General features: G+C 45.1%; 1 protein-coding gene and 1 long non-coding RNA gene across 19 annotated transcripts; one reads left to right on the forward strand and one right to left on the reverse strand.

Annotated features, from left to right (window-relative positions):
* Window positions 1–3,085: 3,085 nt before the first annotated feature.
* LOC104585409 lies at window positions 3,086–8,164 on the forward strand. 18 transcript variants are annotated; one of them, XR_002961227.1, is made up of 4 exons: window positions 3,086–3,381; window positions 3,600–3,700; window positions 5,782–7,700; window positions 7,811–8,164. It is a non-coding gene; the product is annotated as an uncharacterized LOC104585409 (long non-coding RNA). The 18 variants fall into 18 exon arrangements; XR_002961240.1 differs by having other exon boundaries at window positions 3,088–3,381; window positions 6,228–7,700; XR_002961239.1 differs by having other exon boundaries at window positions 3,089–3,381; window positions 6,325–7,700.
* Window positions 8,165–16,364: 8,200 nt separating this feature from the next.
* Window positions 16,365–18,264, reverse strand: LOC100839472 (B3 domain-containing protein Os02g0683500). The gene has a single exon (XM_003580332.4). The coding sequence runs from the start codon at window positions 17,857–17,859 to the stop codon at window positions 16,618–16,620; it is 1,242 nt and encodes a 413-aa protein (XP_003580380.1). The 5' UTR covers window positions 17,860–18,264; the 3' UTR covers window positions 16,365–16,617.
* Window positions 18,265–24,483: the final 6,219 nt, after the last annotated feature.

Below are 24,483 nucleotides of genomic sequence, written 5' to 3' on the forward strand. Positions count from 1 at the left end.
GAATTTATTAGGATCTACATCCAAGTCTGCATGCTGTCTTAAGATTATCCAAAATCACACGATAGTTATAGTTGCAATGCCATTTCCAAGTACAACTGACAAAGGTTACAAAAATAATTAGGAAGGGTTCTAATATGGTTGTCCATGTTACTAAAACATCGACAAGTATTTAGAAACGGAGGTAGCAGTACTTATTGTACTCCATATTAAACTCTAGGGATGCAAGTAGGAATCCACATATGCCTGCCATCTAGGCCGATATCTAAATTTTCTGTCAAATTTTAGGCCAGTTTTTAAAACTAGTAGGTCCTAATTGTGCGGAACAAAGTGGAATCCGGCATGCATCCTAGTGAACTCAACAATAGCCACCTTATGGTCTACAGACAGAACATAAGAGAATCCCCGGAAGAAAAAACAGAACATAAGAGAAAACCCTCTTGCATATTTAATGAATTTCACAGCAGCTCTCTTTTTTCATAATGGAGGAAAATCTCCGGTCTCTGTATTGATCGATGCACACAAACATAATATTATAAAAATCTTCAACGACAAACATATCTCAAAGATTACATATCAAGAGAAAATAACAAGCTGGAATATAATTACACCCCTCCTAACTTATTACTGGCACGCCATCCAAACCAGATAAAGAATTCACGTGCGACCATATCTGATCGGTTGCACCCAAACTTCAAAAAATATTGTCTCCTTGGATGCAAGGACCAAATATAAATCAATTGAGCTGTCCATAAGTGAAATCCCGCTTGCATCCCTAATAAGCTCTACAACAGCTACCTAATGCTCTGAAAGCGGAACATAAGCTAACCCCCCTTGCGTCCCTAGTGAACTCCGCAACAGCTAGCTGCTCCATGTCCATTACCGATAAACAAACAACACGAGTTGAGCTCTCAAGCCACTCACACCAAATTCCAAAACGGCCTCCTTTGACAGCCAACCAACCGGCCACTTGTACCACAAATGCTGAACAGAAACTTCAGCATCATCCCCGCAACAGCCAACAGCTAAGATCAATGGTGTTAAATTTCCGAAAGGAAAGGCATGGGTCTGGTCACTAGCTCCCTTCGTGCGCCCATCACCGAGAAGGAGCTAGGATCTGCGGCCAGTGACGGGACGGGACGACGAGGCAACCGGCACTCGATCACGCATATGGATCCGCGGATCCGCCGCTTCTTCTCGAGCGTTCTTTTCAGCTACTAGTGAAAAAACAAATATCACGCATCCCACGCGGCAGCCGCAAAACCAAACGGTGTGACGACGGGGCCCCCGGTGGCCGCATGGGCATGGCGCACCACCGACATCTCCACCGTGTTGTGAATTGTGATCACATCTTCTTTGGAGGCGGAGCAGCCCGGCCCCGGCCTCTCTCCACTCGACAAAAAATACTACTCGCAAAGCTCGTGACGGAGCCGTGTCCAGTCAAGATCGAGAAAGCCGATCGATGCTAGCTAGCTGCACGATGGTGTTTATTTTAGTTATGGAGAGATGCGGGTCGATCGACGCCCATGATGCCGATACGGGTGTCGTCATGGGGGTGACGTCCGCCTCGTGACTTCATCGGCCGTCGTCAGCGTCTCCCGTGTGCTAATTGGCACCGCGTCACGCCGAGTATTCTGGAGGATCTGGAAGTGGATGGTACAGCGGTAGACAACACGAACTCCAACACCAATTCGGCGCAAAAAAGGCCGCCGCCTCGCGACGGCTGATGCCAAACTCGAATGGGTGGGGCGGTTAGTTTTTCCACGGCCGCCGGCTGCGAGGGTGGCATGGCAAAGATTGTTTGTTTTTGCTGAGAAATGGTGGCAGGCTTGGTCAGGTACGGGGTATGGGTGTGGATTTGTTTTCTTGTCCGTTTTTTCTTATGTAGAGCGTGCATTTGCCGCAAAAGGATTACTAGAGAACCCGATTGCAATGCCAACCAAGTTGGGCAGGTTGGTGCCACCGTTCCCTTGCAAAAGACCTACTACTAGCCCGCAGGGTTGATCGAGCCCATCCTAGAAAAGACGTCACTACCTCTTGTGGTATTATTATGGTGCACTTTGTACGGTCTAGCCGTCCAGTAAAGCCGAATCAAGCTTCTGCTCCTAAAAAGAACGGAAAAAGAATAGTTGTAAATCTGTCGATTTTCCCGTACGAAAACTACGATCTGATATACAATTGTACATAAGTGGAAAAGAACACGAATCCACTCACCAAAATAAAGCATTCTAGTTCTTTCCCACCTCCGCTAAGTTGGCAAAAAGGTTTTTGTTTCATCCGTTGCTCTTTGAGGTAAAAAAAAAGAATGGGAATATAAGTTTTTCTTTGACGACACTATTCTCCATTTGATTTAACGGAAAAAAAGTTTTTTTTTTTTGCATTCCTGTTAATTTCAAAGGAAAAAAGCACGTGATTTCTTCAATCTTCATGTACCTGTTAAGGAAAAAAAAGCAGAAAACAATGCAAATCAGATCCAAACGCAAATGTAGGTGATATGCAGCCGACTCTTGTCCTCTTAATTTCTTTCTAGCGGACGATGAAATGTATTTTACTGTAATACATAATACATATTCCATATTTCATTCGTTGCTGTGTGAATGCTTGGTGGAATCAACTGCCATGCCGGATTCACCATCATTGAAAGAAAGATGATGTGCGCGAACCTGGACGAAAAGATATCTAGTGGTGAGGAATAATGGCCTGCCGGATTTTTTTCTACTTTTATAGTTTAGTCCATGGAAAATAGTAGTATAAAATATAAATAAGTACAGGCATATACTACTTTTGCACGTGACGAACAGGCGCAATTTCTAATTTGTAGAGGTCGCTTGCAAGTCATGAGTAGTAGGAGAAAAATGGCTGGGAGTACAGAACAAGTTTTTTCCCCAGCAATTTAGGATAGTAAAACTGGACATCCTGAGAGGTCTCTCGCGCCATCAGCCTTCTCGGCCGTCCGATCACACGCCTGGGCGAAATCCGGCCGTCCACGCATGGGCTTCCGGTCCTATGGGCAGCTGCTCCCGAAGAAAGATCGAAGGCCTCTCGTTGATTGGGCCTCGTGGGCTGCGTCTCCAAGCCAAGCTGGGCCGACTCGCCCGAGCCTCTCTGCGTCTCTTTGTTTTCACCTGGCGACCGATCTTTCCAGGCTCTCGACGGCGCTGCCCATCCCGCCGGCCTCCCTCCCCGTAGTTGCCCCTCCTCTTGGCACAGCGCCTGCAGCCCAACGGGGATCCTAGGCCGACGCTGTTGTCCGGTGGCTCGGACGATCAATCGAGGCGCAGAACGGATCCGCCACCGCGCATCGATGGGGAATCCAAGGGGGCGACATAGTGGGGGAGTTAATTCGGACTTAATCATGCGATCAATCGCCCCTTCGTGGTGGAGGTAATGGGATCAGTTCACCGGCGGCCAGCCTCCTCTTTTTTTGATGAAGGCAATTACTGTCTCCTTCGGGAGCCTATAAATTTCGTTTTTCTCTGGTTCGTTCCGCAACAGTACGCAGTTCTTGCTTAGGTTAATTTTCTCCCTCAACCCCTACTAGCATTCTCCCCAATTTAACCCTTCTTGCCAATTGAATCTTATTTTCCTCTCAATATATGCAGGTATTAGTTGCTTTGGTCTCTCCGTATCCAGGGAAATTTCAAAACCGATTCTGGTATATTGATCCATTTTCATCTCACCATTTCCAATGGCTGCTGGTCAGGTTAGTTAATTTTCATCTGCTTATGTTTGTTCATGTATGTGATTTATTCATGAAATAGCACTTCTTTGGGTTATCTTGTTCATGTATGCAACGTTTGATATATAGAACAATAGAGTAAAAATGCGGAAACGTAATCGGGCTGTTCTAGAAAGAGGTGAATCCTCAACGTCACGTTCCGATTGTCTTGAAAATACAAAATACTCACATTATAAGCTATCAAAGATCAAGAAATTTAATACTGACTTCTTACCTAAGTACACGGCACAACATGCAAAAGAAAATCGTTATGATCACATTAAGTTCAAGAAACAGACAAAAATAGTTAAATCAGGGCCATTGTGTGATGCCAGTGGCCGACCACATTTGCCTCTAGACGAAAAGTATACGGACGCCCTTAAAGGTAATATCCTAAATTTGTATGACCCAATTGATGCTCACATGTTCCTCTTTTACATTACAAACTAAAGTAGATTAATTTTTTTTGACCCTCTTGCTTCATCAGCGACTTATTGTGGCCGGTCATGTCTAGGAGGGCCTTGTTTTAGATGCCAGCACTGTGGTGCATATTTTTGGTGGAACGAACGTGTGGAGAAACATCCCAGCTGGTTGAAACGGTATATTGTGTATAACCGGTGTTGTAGCGCAGGTCGAGTGCACTAACCTGAATTGTTAGCACCACCTCCAGATCTTGCACACCTTATGTGTTTTAATGGTGGCCGTGAAAGTTTTGAGTTCATGTCCCATATAAGACAATATAATTGTCTATTTAATTTCACTTCGTTTGGTGCCCACATAGACAAAATTAAAGCATTAACGATGGCAACGGTCCTTATGTATTTCGCGGTCAAGTACACCATAGGATTGGTACTCTCATTCCTCATGATGGTAAGCCAAAATTCGCCCAATTATACATACATGATACTGATCACGAAATTGAGAACAGAATAAAAGCACTGTGCAAAGAAGATGATAATTTTGATGGTGACTTGGATAGGACTATTGTTGACAAACTAATGCGCATGTTAGATGATGTAAACCCTCTTCTTAAACAATTCAGACAAGCTAGAGATAGAATTAGAGATTGTCCTAATCAACGTGTGGCAATTAGGATATTGTCAGCACAAAGTAAAGTGATGTCCAGTACAATTAGGGAAGTAAAAGAGGGTATTGTAAGGCCATAAGTGCAGGGTGCAAGCTAGATATAAAACGTAGTCCATGATCTTTGTCGTGCACAATAATATCTAGTTTGTAGGTCTCTGTTGTGAAATCACCAATGGTCTCTGTTGTGAAATCACCATTGGGGATTTCACAACAGAGACCTACAAACTAGATATTATTGTGCACGAGAAAGATCATGGACTACGTTTTATATCTAGCTTGCACCCTGCACTTATGGCCTTACAATACCCTCTTTTACTTCCCTACGGTGATACTGGATTTCATCTAGGAATTCAATACACGGATGCTCTTTTGCCACCAAAAGCCCGCAAAACACTAACAATGCTCGATTACTATGCACACTGCTGTCACTACAAGCCTGGTCAGTACAATCCATACTTATGTTGTGGGAGAGGTTCCAATCAAATAGAAGTAAACCCAATCAAATAGAAGTAAACCGTCTATGGTACCTTGTCTGTAAACAGGACGAATTTAGATCTGACAATTTCCAAACTATGAGTGACGCTGTTGGAAAAGGTTGTATCGATGGTGAAAAGATAGGTCAGAAAACTGTTCTGCCTGGAAGTTTTACAGGAGGTCAACGCTATTATGTCCAGCATTACCAAGATGGCATGGCCATTTGCCGGGTCCATGGTGGACCTGACATCTTTATCACCTTCACCTGCAACACGAAATGGACTGAAATTAGTGAGGCGCTCTGCTACGAACCAGGTCAGGTCCCATCCGATTGACCTGACATTGTTAATAGGGTATACAAAATGAAACAAGATCATTTCATTAAAAAGATTAAAAAGGCAAAGTATTTGGTCCCGTAGCAGCAGGTATGTTCCTTTGCACTTAATATTTTGGTCCATGTTTTCCAGAACCGTTTACTTATACTTTTTACGTATTCTTCTTGGCAGTGCTACACAACACTGAGTTCCAGAAGAGAGGACTACCACATGTGCACTGTCTTGCTTGGCTTAAAAACAAGAATAAAAAGGATACACTAGCCACTATAGACTCCCTGATTAGTGCTGAGATACCTGACGTGATTTCAGACCGATATGCACTTGTTTCTGAATTTATGATGTTGTGGTTCTATGAACAAAAAATGCTCATGTATGAAAAATGATGTATGTTCTAAGCATTACCCTAAATCGTTCCAAGATGAGACTTCAATTGATGCACAGGGTTTTGCAATTTACAGGCATCGCAATGATGGTCGTTATATTACTAAAAATGGTCACTGTCTTGATAATAAAAAATAAAAATGCCCTTGTATGAAAAATGATGTTTGTTCTAAGCATTACCCTAAATCGTTCCAAGATGAGACTTCAATTGATGCACAGGGTTTTGCAATTTACAGGCGTCGCAATGATGGTCGTTATATTACTAAAAATGTTCACCGTCTTGATAATAGATATGTTGTTCCGTATAATATATACCTTCTTAAAAAATATCAGGCTCATATCAGTACTGAATGGTGCAACAAAACAAGAGTCGTCAAGTATCTTTTCAAGTATTGTCACAAAGGGCAAAGTACTTTGATTGGTTGCAGCACTGATGTTGAAACTCAACATTATTCATCAGAACTGAGGTGTAAGCTCATTGTTCAGAGATCAGAGAACTCACAAAGTAATCAAAGCACCTGCTGATGGTACTAATATTGACAGATTTGTAATAGTCTGTTGATCATCATCTCTCCCTTATTCATGTTAGAGGTAATCCAGTGACATTATCTATGATGGTCTTATATTATGCCTACTCTCCTTGTGTTGATTGGCAATATTCTCCTGCCAGTATCAAAGAAAATGAATGTGTAGTAAAAAATGCATTCTTGATTATTTTATTGCAATGATGAACTGCTGATCCATATTTGGCAAGTAAGAGTGTAATAGTTAGTTTCTTACTGTAGTTCATTAGCACTTACCACATCTCAGTCCCTTCTATAAGGATCCAGAAAAACATTTCTTAGATGAGCTTAAATAAATGATTTTAGATGGAGGACAGAGTGGGATAACACCATTGTAATACACTTCTCATTTTTGCCTCAACAAGTTCTGAAATCCTTGTAAGTTGTATCCCACTTGATCCTACTAATATCTGAATGACTAGCAATATTCAGACAGTGTTTGTATCTTTGTTGGTAATAAATCACTATCTTGGTTGCCATGATTTTACTTTGGTCGGCCTGCCATAGTTGAGGCATCGAATCGACAACAGGAGGTAGAAGGTGGCACATCAACCAGGTAAACTCTCCTCGCCTTCATATTGTCTAAGCTTCACTTAATCCCTAGAAAATATAATTCCATTCTCTACTCCCCTTCCTCTAGACGGTGCCACCCCTAAACAGTTCAGATTTGTTGCCGAAACACTGGGACTGCTATCTCTGACCAGTCCTACCTCATGCTTGCTATTCCCCGGCGCCACCCCTAAATAGTTCAGTATTCGGCTCCTCCATGTATGACTGCCTTTGATAAGTTTCAATTTGGTTAGCCATTCCAAGAGCTAAGGTGTTTCTTCAGATCCAGTTTTCTTGCTTTTCTGGGAAATATGGGCACTACATGGAGAAGAGTTCTTCAGATTTGAAGTCAACTACACATGCTCTTCATTCATTTCCTGTCTAATGAAATGACACTGAAGGCTCTTTTCAGCAACATGGAGGACTCTTTACAAATCTGAATTTATTTTGTTGGTTACTTGGTAACTGGTTAGGGTCTTCTCACACGAGTATTGAAAATTTTATTAATTGAGGTTTGAGAAACTGAATTGGGTAGCTTTCGCAGGTGAGCTTACATATGGACCATGTCAACACCTTGTCTGCTTCAGCCTTGGCCATGTAAGCAACTGCTACCAAGAACCTATCTGGAAGTTGGTAACTCATCTTTCTATACTTACCTGCTAAATTATTTTAGCACGTACTCCATATCAATCATTCTCCTGGTGTAGTGGTGATGGTCGCCCACAGAAATGGATGAGGAGATGGTGAAAGTGATCGAAGGGGAGGAGCAGCAGACCTATCGTTGCTGTCGTGCCTCAGGTGCAACCCTAGCGCGCCATTGGAATAGGGGCGTGCGCCATGGAGAGGAGAAGCTAAAATTCTGGGTGTGTGCAAACCGATAGAATGTCGTACCGTATTGATGCTTTTGTAAGCTTTTTACATCTAATTTATGTCGGTAGGGGGTTTCACTACCAAATAGATTTAAATTTTAACTTCCACGTAACTCATTGTGTCAATTCTTATTATACTATTGTATAAAAAATTCCGATGTTCAATTGCAAATCGGTTGAACCGACATTGAATCGATAGCTTGCTGGGAAAAAAGAGATGCAAGGAAGAAAGAAAAACGAACCTAGCTCTGACTTGGGCTTTGTGGGCTATAAATAATCAACTAACCTGCCTCCACTAAACTTACACAAACTTTGAAGCCCCAAATATTTTTTTCAATTATTGTCCAAACTTTGAGTCAGTTTGTGCAAATATGACTTTCATGTCTTGTGTCTTTGTAAATTGCCAAGAAAAAATTGAAAAATAGATGGGTGTGGCATCCCAAATATTTATGAATTTTCTACCATTATAATGTCAAAACTGATTGGTGCGGCAACGCGCGCCGTCCTGATCTAGTGGGAGTATAGAACAAGTGGACAGTGACGGCCAGGACACACAAAGGTCGTTTTTTTTTTTAGAAAAATCAGACTAGTGCGTAAAGATCGGCTGGGCTATTGCTGTCAGGAGCCTGCCCCAATAAGACCGGCTGGGCTATTACGATCGAATAGCTTGACTTGCAGCGATTACAAATATAAGGGCCTCGGCTCGATCCACTTGAACGATAAGGAGTGCACAAGCCTTACAGTGTTCCGAACACAAGGCCCATTTATATAATCCGCCAGTTCCCCCTAACACAAGCCTACTGCTTCTGTTGGCCCGAGCCAATCGAGGGGGTACTAGAAGTGTAGCACTCAACCCGGCCTGGCTATAAGGCCCATCAAGTCCGTTTCATCTTCTTCTTTTTTACTTGGACCGGTAGTTCTTGGACTCTACCGAGGAGGAATTTCAAATTCAGTCGTGCCCGGCAATCGACATCGAGCTACACCATTTTCACTTTCTCGTGTCAAAAAAAAAATCTTGGCCGGCCTTGTTCGGCAGCACGCACTGGGGTTGCTTTCTCTTGCAAGGTCTCCTTCAGGCTTGAGTAAACACCACCGAAAGCACGAGCAATGGCGGTGCACGGCCTGCTGCTCCTGCACCCATCTTACTCACATTGCCATCAGAGCACTCTGTGTATGATATTTTACTTACGCCGATAACTAATCATGCATGAAATTTTTTCTGGTACTATTTGGAAACTCACCTGTATGCCTCCATGAATTAAGAAAAAGGAAAGGAAAAAAAAAAAGGTGAGCCGCGCGGCTTGCCGCTCTGACGACGGCCGCGCTTTGGAAGCGGCATCCATCCAAAAAGCCTGCAACGCGCTTGCGGCGTCCTGGCCGGTAGTAGCGGCAGCAGTAGGCCGGGCCCTCTGCTGCTGCTGTCTGTGAACCGAGCCAACGCAGGCAGGCTCAAAAAGGGAGAGGAGGCCTGTTCCCTTCACGAAAGTAATAGCAGGCGTATACATGCATGCATGGGCCTTGCCTGTGTCTCCCCGCCCATCCCTCGTCTCTACCGCGCGGCAGCGCACCTGGGGCCTGGCCGCCGCTGCAGCGTAAAAACCACCGGTGGCATGCATGCGCGATGCATTCATGGCTGGCGCCGATCTAGCTACTGGCCGCTTCTTCGCCTTCCAAACAGGCCGGCCCACGCGAGCTACTGTGTATGTGCAAGTGCTTAACATCGCCCTGGCTGGGTTGCCTGCCTGCTAGTACATGCATGCACGCCCTGCGCGCGTTGGTGGGCAATTTTCGTCGCGTGAGCTGCAGCCCTGCAGCAAGAGTCAGCTAAAAAAAAAAATCGAACTAAGCCCAAAACGTTACTCCATTTTTCAACAGGTTTAGCCCGGGCAACCGGTCGCGCAATTAGCACAGATGCTGTGGCCGCTCTGAGCCCTCGATATATTTCTTTCGTCTTACTACAATAATTTTACCAAGGACCACACTGCCCTCTGCAGGGTGCCGGACCCACGTGTCAGGGCCAGGCTAGCCTTTTCGAGGTGAGCCCCTCTCCAGCTATGCCAAACTAATCGATGGATGTGCCTGGACTGGATCGATGGCATCTTTGAACAGTTGGCTGGCCACTCGCTCTTTCTGCTGAGCGGTCGTTTTCAGTAGTTTCGGAGGGGTCAAAAACAATTCAGAGATCTCGCTTCCAGTTAGTTATCCGCGCATGCATGCATTCGCATTGCGGCGAAAGCTCTGAACTTTCAATCTTTTGCTCGATCCACCACACACAAGGCGTGACGAGGAAGCGCCATCATATCATTGTGCATGATGCTTCTATCCATCCATCTATCTCCTCGTCTCGATCGGCCCGCCGCTAGCTACACATCTCAGCCTTGTGCATGCTATCCATGGCAGGCGGGCATGACCTTAAAACATTGTCCTTAATTATTTAATTAGCAAAAGGAAGTTAGTACATCGACCTGTGCACAGCTTGAATTCTTCATTTGTTTATAATCTCGCATATCTCCCTCCCCTCGCCGTGTGATATCGGCGTGCCGTAGCAGAATTAAACTATTCCTTCCGACCCAAAATAAGTGACCTGAATTTGTCGAGATTTATTTTGGGACGGAGAGAGTATTTAGATACACAAACCGTGCCGTCGATCGAGCTAGCTTTCGACCGGCAAAGCTAGTAGCTGCTGCTAATTTACTTGCTTGCAGCACATGACATGCTGCGGATTAGTACGCAAGTCCACGCCGACATATGATAAAGCCACACAAAAACACTGTTTAAACGAAGCTGAAAAAGGTAGGACGCACACTGTGTATATCCCCATTTTGGTCAGCTAGTTCAGTAAGGTAGTTATGGGTCATATACTTGCTTATATACGTTTGCAAATTTCATCCGAGAAGAAAATTGATCAATAATTATGTCAGTTATCATGTACATGTATGCCTATGAGAATATGTACATCTTCAAAGGAAAAAAAGAGAGCTGGTGACGAGTACTCACTCCGTTTCAAAACACAACTCATGTAAATTTTTCTCATTTGCTTCAAACGCACAAATTTATATGAATTATGTTTTGAAAGGGAGTGAGTAGCAACAGGAGCACGCAAATTAAAGCTGCGGCTAGCCTGCCCTTGGACTAGTTGTCTTGCGCATGGAGTAGCTAGCCAGTTACTGTACATACGCACTGACTTCTTTTAGCAGTTTTAGCCTCTGGGCGACGATCAGCTCATGCATGCCACGACGAGGGTTTTGGAGGACAGTGGCAGCTCTTTTTGTGTTTTTTCTTGGAGTATGTGGCCGCAAAAGGCTGGGGTAGTTGTCGCAGTAGTGTGATGTTGGTTCTTCGTAGGAGTAGCTAGCTCAGCTGCTTGTTTTGGACATCTAGGCGTACGGTGTACCATGGATTATGTCGTAGATAGGACAGGGGTAGAGTGCTATAGTAAATACGTACAAAAGCTCCGGCTTCACATGTCAATTCATTGCATGCTCTAATGTTATGTCAACTTTACTGGAATAATTAAGATACGTATACGTACATGTAGGTGGTCGGGACATATGGTTTAGACTTTAAAGGTTGCATGGGCGGCCGTCTTCAAAATATACAAGATCAAGATCTAGGAAGCTATTTCGTGGTGGCTAGACCCCTCGTGTATTATGCAGGAATGCACGGGATGTTTCAATGATACGCGGTGAGAGGTGCAAGCTGCAATTTCAAAGCCTATATAGTCCGTGTGCTTCCGAGGCAAAGAGATGATGCGCCGCCTTCCGCACGAGGATGAAGCTGCTATGCACGTACGGCGTGAAGCCGGGCCTGAGTGGAGTAGCCATCGGCGAGTTTTTTTTTTTTTTAAACCATCGGCGAGTTATTTAGTCATGAAAGGGTTGAAACAATGAAACTCTTGATAGCCTTTTCAAAGAGTTATATTCGGAAGAGATCAAAGCAACAATAGTATCCGTATATCAGTTTATGGCAAAAATGAAACGGTTGAACGGCATCCGGATCCCCTGGCGGTTTGTAGGCGAATTTTAGGGCGTTCCGATTTCTGTTTTTTTTTTCGTTTGACATTGTCGTTCTGCTGGAAGTAGGAACCGCGCTTCCAAAGAGACTCCGACTAGTCACACACTGTACTGATCTCAGCCCCATGCCCCATCTATCACCATCCAACTGGGCAAACGTACTACATCGGCAGCAACATATATGTCCAGGGCCTGGCCGCCGCCCAGTTGGCTACGTCCCCGTTAGGGTTTCATGGAACGTAAGTTCAATTCTTTCTTAGAATCAGCCCTATCAAAATTTTCTTCGTATTTGTTCTACCACGATCATCTAATTTTTTTTGTTCTACCACAGTAATGTGTGACCCCTTAAAAAATTTAGTCTCCCTAATTCCGTCAATGACTTCACCGCTGGTTGTAGTCATGTGCCAATCAGTTTGTACGTACGTAATACTACAAAGACATGGATACCTTAAAGAAACAAGAATATGAACTTCGCTGTGAGGGACGTACGTGGACACCAGCATTGTACGAACAAATCCACTGTACTGACGGCACAAGAGACAATTTAATCGCGGAGGCATGCATGCAGGACCTGGCGACAGGCATAGTTAAAGGGGATCAGAATCCAGTCAAAGATAGTATAAGACAGATAAAACTATATTTAAACCTGCATACGTACAGTAGCAGTAGCATTACAGTGTACGTAGTATTACTGTTATATATACGAGTGCACGTAATGGTTACAAATGCCAAACAAAACAAAACATGGCAGTGTGTGAATGGATCTCTGATCGAGGCTTTATATAGTTGTATAACTGCCACGGCTTTCTCCCTTAAAAATTAAAATGACAACAAAGTGCCAAAAGAGACGACACCAAGTGTACAACTTTCTAGGTACGGCCGTGCATGTTCATAGAACTCGTGCATGCATATATGAACGTACACATACAATTTTAGAAAAGGAAAACGAATCACAGTCAATATTCGACCTGATCAGATGCAAACCACAAGGTAATCCTATACTCCTCCCAGTCTCAAACTTTTGTTACTCAGTTTTAGTTCACTAGAAGTACACAATCCATTCATCTAACTACCCATAATTTCTGCACTTTTTAATGCTGAATTGACTAAGTCTTATAAAACCAGCCCAATATAGATATATGATCGTAGTGCAGATAGAATCGATTGACCTGGCCTGAGGGCACACTATATATTGAGAGAGCATCATTTGAGTGAAATAAAATATTATCTTGATTTTCTTCCGGCTTCTCTGTTGTTAAGAGGCAACTCTTTTATGCTTAACTAACAGATCAAGTCGAAGTAACTTGTTACAAAAAAGATAATGTTATAAGGAAAATAAACAGTACTACATATTCAAAGTCAGAAAGAAACAAACAAATATAGAGCCAAAGATGAAGAGAATGTATACCTGACTATTGCTGCGCTACAAGGTGCACTGCAGTACTGTATCGTCTAACAGGATGACTTTATCATCTAACCGGATCAGGCTTTCATTTGTTTTAGGTTTGAAGATTGCAATGAATAATTGTAGCATTACAGCTTTAACTTTTTGTTCACAGCACCAGTGTGTTTTTAGAAGCAAACATAATGATGCATATTGAAATCAATATTGTAAATGGAACTAAGCATATATTGTATAGACAAATACCATATAGATCTTTCCTAAAAAAACATATAGACCAAAACCATTGGCATGCAAGCCAAATATCTAACAGTGTATACTTCATTTCATTAGCTTTTGTTGGATCTACTAAAACAGACCCACTGGTACTCCCTCCGATCCATAAAAAGTGCCGCCCACTTAGCACAAAATTCGTACCAACTTAGTACAAAATGGGCGACACTTTTTATGGACCGGAGTGAGTATATTATTAATGGAGTGAAAGAATGTCCAAAGCTATATTGATGATTACTTAACTGATAGTATAGCTTATAGTATTATGTTCTGGGTGTATGGTTTAGTGTTAACCATATTTATTTTACCAAATGACACGAAAAGAGAATTACCAAATTTTATAAAGGACCAGCTAATATATACGATCACAAGAATGACATCTTGCACTACTTCATTTTTTTCCGACTTTACGTATGGAAACTGAACTTAAAGCATCTCTTCTATCTAACCTCACGACATATCATATAAAGTAATTCATACTATTTCTAAACAAATAGATACCAAGATAGTTTATCTAGACTGTGATACTTTGAGTTTACAACTCCAAATAAACTCGACAAAACTAATGTGATAAATATCTTGTAGGTAACAGAATTGTATTTGAAGATGAAAATATGCACACGTTTATGATGCATTCTTTACTACAATAGTTTGAGAATTTCAACTTTTCTATATGTGCGTATAAAATATCCAAAATGATGTGCATTTTTGATATGCCCCCATGTAATGAAGACCTGTCAAATTAATGCTTTTCTGAAAGGGAAAAAAAGGCGTGCCTTCTGCAAGGATGCTGTGTGAACAATGACCCGATGTGATAAAAGAATAATATGTTAGGCAGATCGATTGTAAAACAACCAAATAATAGCTAACTACATGATAATTTTCCTCGGTTCCCCTATCTGGATAATTACAGTTTTTTTAGATATGCACATAATGATTTGCAGAAGGTTGAAAATGGTTCAGTTAGTGCAATGAGTATACTTTACGAGGTTCAATAAAAAAGGCCAGTGCGGTACCAAGAGGAACCATGACACAACCAATATAGCAAATTCTTCCCTTCATGCTTTTGGGGGACTAAATTTATCCATGATTATGCAATCAATATACTTTTATGAGGTTCAGTAAAAAAGATTAGTGTAGTACCAAGAGGAGCCATGACACAATCAATATAGCAATACTATGAACATATATACAAGGAAATATGATGGATTACCTACAGATGAACACAAAGAAATGGAGGGTATGAGGTTCCAAGTGGGGTACAAGATAATGCATGTTGTAAGGGGAAGGCCATCAGAAGACATGCATTACTCTTGGAAGGCAGCCTAGTGATACACGTCAGAACTAAATGTGAACTATCTAATTAGAGCAATAATATTTGAGGAACCGCATAGACTGAATGCCGTACGTTGAGAAAAGAAATTCGAAGTGAATACCATGCAAACAGAGAGAAAAAACAAGCAGACACACACATGCATGTAGTGATCTATAGACACTCCTCTCCTCCTCCTTTCCTTTTTTTAAAAAAAAAATCCCCATTAACTCCCATTCCTTTTCCAGCTTACAATGGACCAAAAGTACTTTCGTTCGCAGGCACAGCATCTATATATCTATTCTGGCCATGCCAGTGCAAAAGGATCCCCCTCCTACACCTTGCTAGTTATGGATACCTATCGCGGGCCTTGCCCCCATTGCTCCCAGCAAGCAAGCATACACGCCGTACCTACACCCTGCAGTGAAAAGAGTAAAGGGTGGCAAGTAAAATATATTGAACCCCTCTCTTCCTCACTGCCTCCCACAGAAAGGACAAGAATAGGAGAGCAAAGCAAGACGTACTACTACTCCAAGAGATGTGCATATACGCGCATCTCACTGTTCCTACTATTACAGCAACAGTTGAGCTAGTACTGAGGTCCTCCCCCCATAAATTTTTAACAGACGTACAAAGAAGTTAAGGCCAGTGGCAAGTGCCCAGTGCAGCCCCTCTTTACAGACTGCCAAGAACATAAAGAACTCTTGGAGTGTATACCACTCATGGCCCAGACAAACAAAACTAGCTAGATGTATAATTTGGCCCACTATATATAGGGGTTAATTTCCAGTACCCCTTGGGTAGAACAGCAACAAAAATTCCTTATATTTGCTTGTGCCTAGTGCCTTTGATACTTGCCATTACCATCCATGGCTGATGCATATGGAGTATATACAGATCAAGAGCGACCAGCAGAGAAAGTGTAGGCAAAATCACGAACTAAAAGCAAGAATGCCAAGCACATAAATACAAGAGATGACATGGACATCGCTAATGTAAAAGAGCAAAGTATAGGAAGTTAAGAATCTCTCTGAAAGAACAGAAATTAAGGATCTGACCTGCAATGCCAGCAGCAGCAGCTAGCTTCCTCCGGGCCAGCAGCAGCAGCAAGCTAATCCGCTGTCAATGCCTTTGCCTCGCCATGCTTTCTTAGAGCTGTGTCAGCTTCAATCTACGGGAGAAGACCACTCCAATAATGCAAGAACCGGACGATGCATACTACATTGCACTTTCAGATCTTGGCAGTAATGCTGTGGGTGTGTGCAAATTTGCAGGGTGTGTTATCATATGTAGGGGCAAATGGAATTGGTCTACCAAACAGCTGATCAAGCACACTTACTAACAGAATAGAGTAGCATGAGGAAATCAAGAGAGATAGTACTACGATAGTGATGAAGATCGAAGAGGAGATGTTCTTATTTGAAACCAAACGAATATAATGCAAATTAATTCGCCTAATTTCTCTCTCTATATTAATTCTCAAACCATACACCAAGAATTTGAATGGCCAAAACAAAATGTTAAATGCTGGCTCCTCCTATCAATGTTATAATGGAAACGCAAAAGGTGGAAGGGTGACAAACAGAAGAAGGAATTGTTGAACTTTCCTTTGGTACGCGCTCCCGATCGAGCTCACAGAATATGTTCACAGATCGAGATCCAAAGAGGAATGGGCTTCTCTCTTGGAGGACGACGATGAGGACGGCGACGAGGCGGCAGACGACTCGGCCCCAGCTGCACCGTGCGGAGGCAATTCCAGCAATCTATGTGGTGTCGGCCTTTGCCATCCGGGCATCCGCAGCGACAATGCGTTGGCATCGTTGCTCGACTCGCCGCCACCGTGCGAGTGTGGATTGTCGAGGTTGACTCCGAACAGCCGCACGCGCTTGGCGGCCGTCGTCGGGCTGCCGGCGAGTGGCACCGAATCGAGGACCATGGGCAGGCCGACCGTCACCACGGGGCTTGGTTGCACCGGCACGGCAATGTGCAGTGGAGGCTGCTGTTGCGGCTGCGGAGGCGGAAGCATGGGCGCGTGCGGAGGCATCGCCCCGGCGGCAGAGCCGAAGAAGAGTACCTGCCTAGCCGGCGCGGGGGCGTTGATGTTGCGGAAGTCGTAGCCCTGGCGGAGGCGGTGGTGCTCGTAGAGGGTAGCCGGAGGCGCGGGCGGCATGTAGAAGCCGCCGGCCCCGGCGCCCCAGGGCCCGTAGGGCGAGGAGGTAGGCATGGGCATGGGCAGGCGCGCGAGGCCGCGGTGCGGGTCCCGGATGAGTTCGGCCCGGCGCTTCCAGTCGATGAAGAGGCGGTCGCGCGTGGCCTCGGCGGCGCCGCGGCAGAAGGAGACGGTGTCCCCGGCGTCGAGGCGCTTCTCCTTGACGAATCGGCTCCACCCTTTGGTCATGACGTAGCTCTGGCTGCTGTTCCAGTAGGAGTAGCGGAAGCGCCACAGCTTGCCCGTGCGGTCCTCGAAGCTGAGCAGCAGGCCCTTCTCGTTCGCCGCCGAGTCCAGCGGGAAGTACTTCTCCGCGTGCTGCTTCGGGATCACCAGCCGGTTCAGCTTCCCCACGTCGCTCGGGGTCACGACCTTGTCGAACATGTGCTCCTTCTCGATCACCTCCACGTCGCCCCCGCCGCCGCCGCCGCCGCCTCCCCCGCTCCCCGACGCACCCGCGCCGTCGCTGGAGCGAGCCGATGCCGACGCGGAAGCCGCGGCGGAAGGAGATGCGGATGTCGGGGAAGAGGACGAGGAAGCCGCCGCCGTCATCGTCGTCATGAAGGGGATCTCACGCGGGGAAGCCTCTTCCTCCTCCAACTCCTCCCCTTCCTCCTCCTCCTCCTCCTCTCCCTCTCTAGAGAACCTGCTGCTCGTCCCCGCAGGAGTGAACTCCATCTCTCCCCGCAGCGCCGCCCTCGGGAACCCTCTGCTCCGCCGATCTCTCCTCTTTCCAGTGTGCGCACCTTACTAGTGTACCTTTCGCGCCGCGCGTGTGGGGTAGAGGCGGCGGGGTGGAGGCGAGCGAGGCCAAGGGAGGGGGAGAGCAAGAGGCCGGGGAGGAGAGGATCTATCTCCAGCCGCAAGCCGCGTACGGGGGACGGGGGCTCTATGTATGTATATCGAGTTATCTGCGTGTGGGGGTGTGTTGTTATGTGTATCCGGAACGATTTTGACCAGCTAGGACGACAGACAGGAGAGGAGGCGACGAGACGGGAAGGAATTCATGGAGGCAGGCCAGCCTCTGCGGTTGCATTGACCCGCGCGCGTCGGATTGGATCTTTGCGAGCTGGGCCGATGGGGTTTTCGATCGGAGCGATGGATCATGGACGATGGGTGGGTAGGTGAAGGGGCGTGGTAATTAAGGAGAGCAGCTGGATTTATCTTTTTCTGTTTGGTTGGGTAAAAAGCTGCTGCTGCTGCTGCGTTGGCGTTCCCAGTTTCCCACAGGGAGGAGCGATGACAAGGGGACTCTACCCTAGAAGATTCCTGGAAGGCGACCAGACCAGGGGAACGGATTGGAGGAGTATTGCATTGTTCTTTCTGACGCGCCAGTGTATTGTATTGGTCGGTCCTAATTTTTTCGGTCTGTATTTTTGGTCTTAATGAAACCTAGCTAAGGATCTGCGCTCGGTAAGCTGTCGAGCTGTGCGTATTAACCAATGATGGTCACGTGGTTTCCTGATAAACAAATTTTTTTCCCAAATGATGGCGTCTCTTGAGCTTAGAGAAGAGACCGGTTAATTAGAAGCAGCATGTGCATGCAGCTCGCGGCCGGGCTGTCAAGGCAGCTGCATGCGTGAGTTGCGATGCAGCTAGCCGTGACCAGAAATGCAATTTGCCTGCAAGGTAGTGCTGGAACATTGGTGAAACAAAATGGGGCTCCGATGTGACATTTTCCACGAAGCATACACAATGTTTCCCGTGGTGATCCTAATGGCGGAAACAAAGCAATGACTAGGCACCAGTAAAGGAAACATTAGGTTTCTTCTGATGCACTGTCTGTTAGGTATTGTTTCTTAGAGCTCAGTAAAATTTGAGAGATAGTCTCCCCAATGCATGGTAGAAATTAAGAGTAAGTTGTAGCACTATTCTAAGTTCTAACATTTCATTGGTGCACTTCATGTTTTATCTAGTACTACCTCTGTCCCATAATTCTTATCTCAAATTCGCCCAAAAATAGATATATCTATTCCTAAAATGCGTCTAGATACATGTAATATTTCGAAAAGAATTATGAAGCGGAGGAATATCTTGTGCCACAAGTTGTATCTGAGATAAGGTACAACAATAACCCAAATTTGACAAATCGCACAAAAGAAAACTAATTAAGTGAAGTACAAAGTGGAAAATACGACATTAAATTGGCTGCAAAGTGGTAAAAAAAAATTACGGTAATTTGGGTGAATTTTGTGCTCTTATGTGGTACAATGTGATTTAATTTTCTTTCAAAAACGAGTGAAAATCCTAGGTTCATAGCCATCCATTAATGATGTGTATCGTGTCTCTAGAACAAGTTAAGACGTGCATAGGAAACACTATACAATTCATGCACTACATAACTCATTACCCACATGCCACCCAAAGTGGGTAAATAACCCTGAACCCTATAAGTTATCATCTCCAACTACTTGCATTTGGAATCCGCAAAACTCTGTTTGCTGAAGTCGCCAAGCATGGACCTAGTGGATAATTAGATGCATAGCCTGCAATTTTTCCGAGAACTTTCTGCTCAAAAACAACACCATGAGGGTCTTGCCATATTGACCAACACAATTGCCAACTAACATAAGCACCCTTAAAGATTTATAAAGTCCAGCAAACCAGTTGCCAAACATATTAATACGCTAGTAGGAGTAGAATGTTTGAAGCAACAAAGATAGTCTATCATACTAGACGGGCAAAAGGATATGTCTCTTTCTTGATACCAAAAGCACACATCTTGTACTATCTTCTTTAGTCTTATTATCTTCTGCAAGAATACCCCTATACAAAAGTACCCACGGATAGATGGCGAGGATACCATTGAAGTTACGTGACGAGCCTGTAAATCCTGGGAAAAAACTTTCGAGATTAAATTATGATTACTCTAAACTCTCCAAGTAATTAAGGAGAGGGTGGTTAAAGTCATACTACTTATGGTACCACAGTGCAACGTAGCTTCGTTACCATGAGAGGATAGGAGAACAAGGATCGACGACGGGTGTGGGACCCATGAATCTACCGATTAAGCTCATGTGAGCTCCTCTCCTTGTCATAATGTGGGGATCAAATATGACACCTCTGCCTTCCGTGGAGAGCGCTTCCTTAGAGCAAGAATAATAGTGGGCTGTAAGGTGGCTATAGAAATTTAAATATCATATTTGTGCTTAGTTGGATGAGTGAGAAGGAGAAGTGGGCTGTAAGAGTAAGAATAATAGTGGGCTATAAGCCGGCTACAAGAATTAAAATATTATTTTGATGCTTAGTTGGAGGAAAGAGAAGAAGAGAGACAAGAGAAATGGGCTGTTAACTAATAGCCAGCTGCAACACGTGCTCCTAGTTAGGCACCCTGTGAGACTGTAATGTGGGTCTGCTATTAATAAAGTAGTGTTTCTTATAGCCAACTTATTATACATGCTAGCTATTATACTACTTAAAGATGACATGACAATGCTTATAGCCAACAGCAGGCTATAACTATTAATCTTGCTCTAAGCTAACAGCCAGCTGCAGCACGGGCTCCTAGGCAATTTGTGAGAGCGAAATGTGGACCCAAATTTAATAAAATACAACATCTTATAGCTGACTATTATACATGCTACTAGCTATTAGATGGGTTGCAAAAGGCTTATAGCCAGCAACTGGCTGTTACTATTAACCTTTCTCTTAGACTCGGTTGGTAGGCAGCAGCCAATCAACGCCAACCACACACTGCTTCGGCGTACGTTATGCGACAATCTTGCCTAACCTTTTTCTTTTAAGTAGGGGCAGTTACGGTAAACAAAAAAAGCGGGGGCAGCTTAAGAAAGGCCGGATTGTTTTCTACACATAAGTGCACGAGCACTACTACAAAACGGTCTATATGCAACGGCACATCAGTATCGGGTCCGGCGCGACCGTTACTGATGAACAGAGCCAGGTCTGCCCGTCCCCGCCCAGCCATACATCAATGGCGGTCGTGCGAGGCGACCGCCACTGATGAACCATCATACCTCGCGAGATACATCAGTGGCGGTCGGTTAAGAGGCGACCGCCACTGATGAACCACGCATCAGTAACGGTCGCCCTAACGCACCGTTACTGATGTACCCACTATTATCAGTAACGGTCGCCCAATTCCCGACCGCCACTGACGATCGTCGCGATTAAAATACGAAGAGCAGAGCCGCAGCTGGTCGCGCTGCGCGTTGTAACGGACAAGCTGCGGCCCCTTCTTCTCCGGCGACGGTGAAGCGCTGCCCACCGGCGCCATGGCCGCCGGCGAGCCACCCAGGTAGCCCCTCCTCCCTCTCCCTTCCTCCCCCCCCCCCCCCCCCCCGCGCCGCAGCCGCCGTTTCCAAGGCCGGCAGGCGGCCCTGGCCGCCAAGCTCCATTTTTGGAGCTCCGGCGGCCGGCGAGCTCCGATTCTCGACCCCGAAGCTTCCCACTCCCTCCCGATCTATCTCGCCAATGCACGGAAGGACCTGAAACTCATGTCTATCAGAAAAGAGTTGTGGGACAAAGATCAAGTGTCGGCAGCCGACAAGAATGGTTTCGTGACGGTGACCACGCGGTGTCGTCTTGCATGTTATAACCTGTACAAAGACGAGTTGCATAGGATGTGCCAGTGCCTGCAGGGCATTAAAGTCCCATCGAACTACTCGTCGAGCATCAAGCATCTAGTTGACATGAAGAGTCACAAACTATCTGGCATGAAGTCTCACGACAACCATGTCATACTCACTCAGTTACTTCCAGTCGCAATCAGAGGTATCATGGAGCCGCACGTAAGGGAGACAATCATGAAGCTTTCTGACTTCTTTGACAGTATCTCACAGAAGTCAATCACCGTTAGAAGATGCCAGATACTGAAGGATAGTATGATACATATTTTGTGCGAGCTCGAGATGTTCTTCCCTCCATCATTCTTCGATATCATGGTCCATCTAATGATCCTCATTTGCGATGAGATCTTGTCCCTAGGGCCCTCGTTCCTGCATAACATGTATGGCCCTGAACGATACAACGGGGTTCTGAAACGCAACGTTCGTAACAAATCGCGTCCGGAAGGTAGCATCGTGGAAGGCTTTAGGGCAGAAGAGTGCATCGAGTTCTGCACGGATTGGTTGGCTGACCAGAAATCAATAGGTGTTCCCGAATCACGGCACAAGGGGAAGCTCGATGGCGAAGGTGGCCTTGGACATACATACCTTAATGTCTATGGAAGAGGAAGAAAAGCTGACTTTGAAAGAACACATTTGGTTGTGTTGCAAACTGTCGATTGCTGCCGGCATTATCAGGAAATGCACATGGAACAACTGCGAAATGAAAACCCTAAAAGAGGAGAAGTCTGGATCCACCGGGAGCACAATAAAACATTCGCATCGTGGCTGAAGAATTATTGGTACGGCAGGGAGACGACCAATGTATCAGAAGAGACGGTTGCATGTTTGTCACGGGAACCTGCTTACCACGTCTCTACTTGGCAATCATATGCGATCAACGGCTATAACTTCTACACTGCGTCTCAGGCCGTAAAAGCACGTATCAAAATAGTGGTGTAGTCATGACTTCTGAGATCGTGACCGACGACAACAGCAAAACCAAAGCGTTCTTCGGCGATATCGAGGAGATCTGGGAATTGGAGTACTCGATCACAAAGATCCCAATGTTCTGTGTAAGATGGACCAAAGGTGACAAAGAAGAAAGTCACAGGTTCACGACGACGGTGCTACCTCCTGAGATCTCTCGTGAACAAGTTGACGTGAGAAAAATCCCGGCAAGAGATGAACCATGGGTCTTTGCTAAACAATGCAAGCAGGTTTTCTACATAGACGACCCGGCAAATAAAGACCGCGTCGTAGTAAGAAGAGGGAAAAGAAGCATTGTTGTGAACGGAGTTACTTCACAAGAAGACTACGAAGGTTTCCATGATCCGACGACCGCCGCAGATGACGAAGAAGCGGAACGCACGATATTAACGAGGAAAAGGAGAGGGAAAAAAGAAGTGATGGGAGCGAGAGCGAGAAAATACCAAAAAAACCCTACCTCAGAAGCAGTTCTGCGAGGAGTCAAGTTATGACTTACCGAAGGAAGGAGAAGCACTAGTAGTCACATTAATGTACCCGTACTGAATCTTAATGCAAACTTTGTACTAAGTGAAATTATGTGTGATCGATGTACTTTTGTGTATGTATGTTAGTACATGGCTTTGTCACTCCCAAAAAAAACTAGACAAAATGCATGAATTTATTTATCAAACTTCAACATTGTATCCCGACCGTTACTGATCATTGAGGGAACACATCAATAACAGTCGCATCAAATTGGTACAGAGCTCAACAAGGATGGGAACACATCAATAACAGTCGCATGGTTACTCGCCTGTTACTAATGAGTATATGCACACATCAGTAACGGGCGAGTAACAAGGCGCCCGTTAATGATGTATTGTTGGGCATTTCTCATAGGCACTCATAAGTGGCGGTCGCGTTGTATCCCGACCGTTACTGATCATTGAGGGAACATCAGTAACGGTCGCCTCCCTTATCCGCCCGTTACTGATGATAGTTGGGTATATAAAGGAACACTTAGAAAATTTTAGGGTCATTCTCGCCTGCGCGTCCTCCCCTAACCCGAGAGACCAGCAGTGGGCGCTTCCCTAACCCTAGCGAAGCGCTGCCGGATTTTCGCGCCGCCGCCGCCGTCGACCCCGCGCTGCCCCGAGCCCGCCGTCGGCCTCCTCGTCCTCGTCTCCGCGCCGTCTTCCTCCTCCGCCCCGAGCCCGCGCCTCCCCGTCCTCGCCCGGAGCCTGCCGTCGTTGGCCTCGTCGTCCTCGCCCGAGCGCCGCCACCCCGTGCCGCCGTCTCCCTCTTCACCGAGCTCGCGCCGTCTCCCTCCTCCCCGAGCCACAGGTGCGTGCCTCTGCCTCCTTCTCCTCTGCCTCCCTCCCTCTCCTCTGATTTAGCTTGATTTAGGGTTAGGGTTAGGATTAGGATTTGTTCCTGTTAATTTAGGGTTAGGACTTGTTGCTGTTCTAAATTAGCATTGTAGTTTGTAGTAGTAGATAATTTATATCAAATTAGATGTACATTTCCCACCACACACCAGCGCATGTATACATTGTGAATTTGATATAGTATTGAGTTACATGGGCACACATATTGTAATAGCTAATTTGTAACATGGATACATTTTATATGCTACACATTTTACATGATGTTTTATGCATTCCAATATATAGCACACATGAGTATATGCATTTGATAATATATAGCACACATGAGTATATGCATTGTAGTTTTTTATACATGTAGTTTTTTAGATGCTATACATGTAGTT

This window comes from Brachypodium distachyon, chromosome 5 (genome assembly GCF_000005505.3).
Source record: "Brachypodium distachyon strain Bd21 chromosome 5, Brachypodium_distachyon_v3.0, whole genome shotgun sequence".
NCBI lineage: Eukaryota > Viridiplantae > Streptophyta > Magnoliopsida > Poales > Poaceae > Brachypodium > Brachypodium distachyon.

Coding starts and splice junctions, on each gene's coding strand:
- LOC100839472 (XM_003580332.4), bottom strand. CDS start 17,859: ATGGAGTTCACTCCTGCGGGGACGAGCAGCAGGTTCTCTAGAGAGGGA.